This window comes from Mustela nivalis (genome assembly GCF_964662115.1).
Source record: "Mustela nivalis genome assembly, chromosome: 1".
NCBI lineage: Eukaryota > Metazoa > Chordata > Mammalia > Carnivora > Mustelidae > Mustela > Mustela nivalis.
This window is the reverse complement of record NC_139020.1, coordinates 205,255,822-205,257,616: the sequence shown is the minus strand read 5'-3', so window position 1 is coordinate 205,257,616 and position 1,795 is coordinate 205,255,822. Positions and strand designations below refer to the sequence as shown.

The 1,795-nt window shown below is 43.1% G+C and overlaps 1 protein-coding gene across 1 annotated transcript; it reads left to right on the top strand.

The window, feature by feature from the left end:
• Positions 1 to 826: 826 nt before the first annotated feature.
• LOC309863223 (olfactory receptor-like protein OLF4) lies at positions 827 to 1,795 on the top strand (the record flags this gene model as incomplete). The annotated part of the gene is made up of 1 exon (XM_082727731.1): positions 827 to 1,795. The coding sequence occupies one exon, from the start codon at positions 827 to 829 to the stop codon at positions 1,793 to 1,795; it is 969 nt and encodes a 322-aa protein (XP_082583857.1).

Below are 1,795 nucleotides of genomic sequence, written 5' to 3'. Positions count from 1 at the left end.
TACACAGGCCAAACTCAATCAACATATGATACTAAGAAGGGATAGTCAACTGACAGGATCCTATTGCAACCATTATAAAGTGCGAGAGGTACATAGTGGGGACAAGGAATTCTCTGTGTCTTGAATTTCAAGCAGTTGTGAGGCCACATGATTCTGTGTCATTCACTGCCACCACCTTTCATCACTCTCCCTTATTGTCCATTTCCCTAACCACACTGGATGCTTTCTGAGCTTTGATTTTCTGACAGAAGCACTGCCTCAAGGCCTTTTCCCCAACTTTTCCCTCTACAAGGAAAGCCTCCCTTCTTCCATTCTCTCTCCCATGAGGTCTTTGTTCAAAGGTCACCTTGGTAGCTAAGCTTGACTGAATACTCAATATAACACCTAACACATTCTCTCCCTTAATCAGCTTCTGCTCTGTTCATATCATCTCTCCCCACCTCATGATTATTTGATCTTTAAATGTGCAACTAAGCTATCACCATCACTGAATTGTAGGGACATTTTTCTTTTCAGCACTCTACTTTATTACTAGAGCTTCCAAAACATGGTCAATGTGCTATATAGTCCTCCAATTCATGAAATATTTTCTTGCTAAAATGGTAAAATACACGACCTTTTGGGGAACATCTGATGTTGTGATGAAAATTCCTAATCAGAGAGGAACTAGGGATCCTCTCAAGGGGCTCAAATCCATTCACAAAATATTGCAATCAGTTTCTTCACTGAAAATATAAATTGTTTCATTTCCACAATCTGAGGAAGGACTATTTGTGTGAAAATTAGTTCTGTTATTTTCCCCTGTGCTGGTAGTCAACTGCAACATATGGACCCGGGAAACAATACAAGAATTTCAGAGTTCCAGCTTCTGGGATTTTCAGAGAAACCAGAACTGCAGCTCCTCATATTCGGGCTTTTCTTCTCCATGTACCTGATCACTGTGGCTGGAAACATGCTCCTCATCCTGGCTGTCAACTCTGACTTCCGCCTCCACACCCCCATGTACTTCTTCCTCGCCAACCTGTCCTTTGCAGACATCTGCTTTACCACCACCACCATCCCCAAGATGCTGTGGAACATTCAGACTCAGAGCAAAGTCATAACCTATGCAGGCTGCATGACACAGATGTATTTTTTCATACTGTTTACAGGATTAGATATCTTTTTCCTGACTGTGATGGCTTATGACCGCTTTGTGGCCATCTGTCACCCACTGTACTACACAGTCATCATGAACCCCTGGCTTTGTGGACTGCTGATTCTGGTATGCTGGATCCTGAGTGTCTTTCATTCCTTACTACACACTTCCATGGTGTTGCGGTTGTCCTTCTGCACAGAAGTGGAAATCCCCCACTTTTTCTGTGAACTCAACCAAATGATCCAACTTGCATGTTCTGACACCTTTCTCAATAATATGGTGATGTATTTTGCAGCCATATTGCTGGCTGCTGGTCCCTTCATTGGTATCCTTTACTCATACTCTAAGATTGTTTCCTCCATATGTGGGATCTCATCAGCTCAGGGCAAGTATAAAGCATTTTCTACCTGTACATCTCACCTCTCAGTTGTCTCCTTATTTTATTGTACAGGCCTAGGAGTGTACCTTAGCTCTGCTGCTACCCAGAACTCCCATTCTAGTGCAGTAGCCTCAGTTATGTACACTGTGGTCACACCCATGCTGAACCCCTTCATCTACAGCCTGAGGAACAAAGACATAAAGTGTTCTCTGATGAGATTCTCTGGGATGGCCGCTCAAAAATGGACAATTTTCCTGGAGCTGAAGAAGCACCCATGA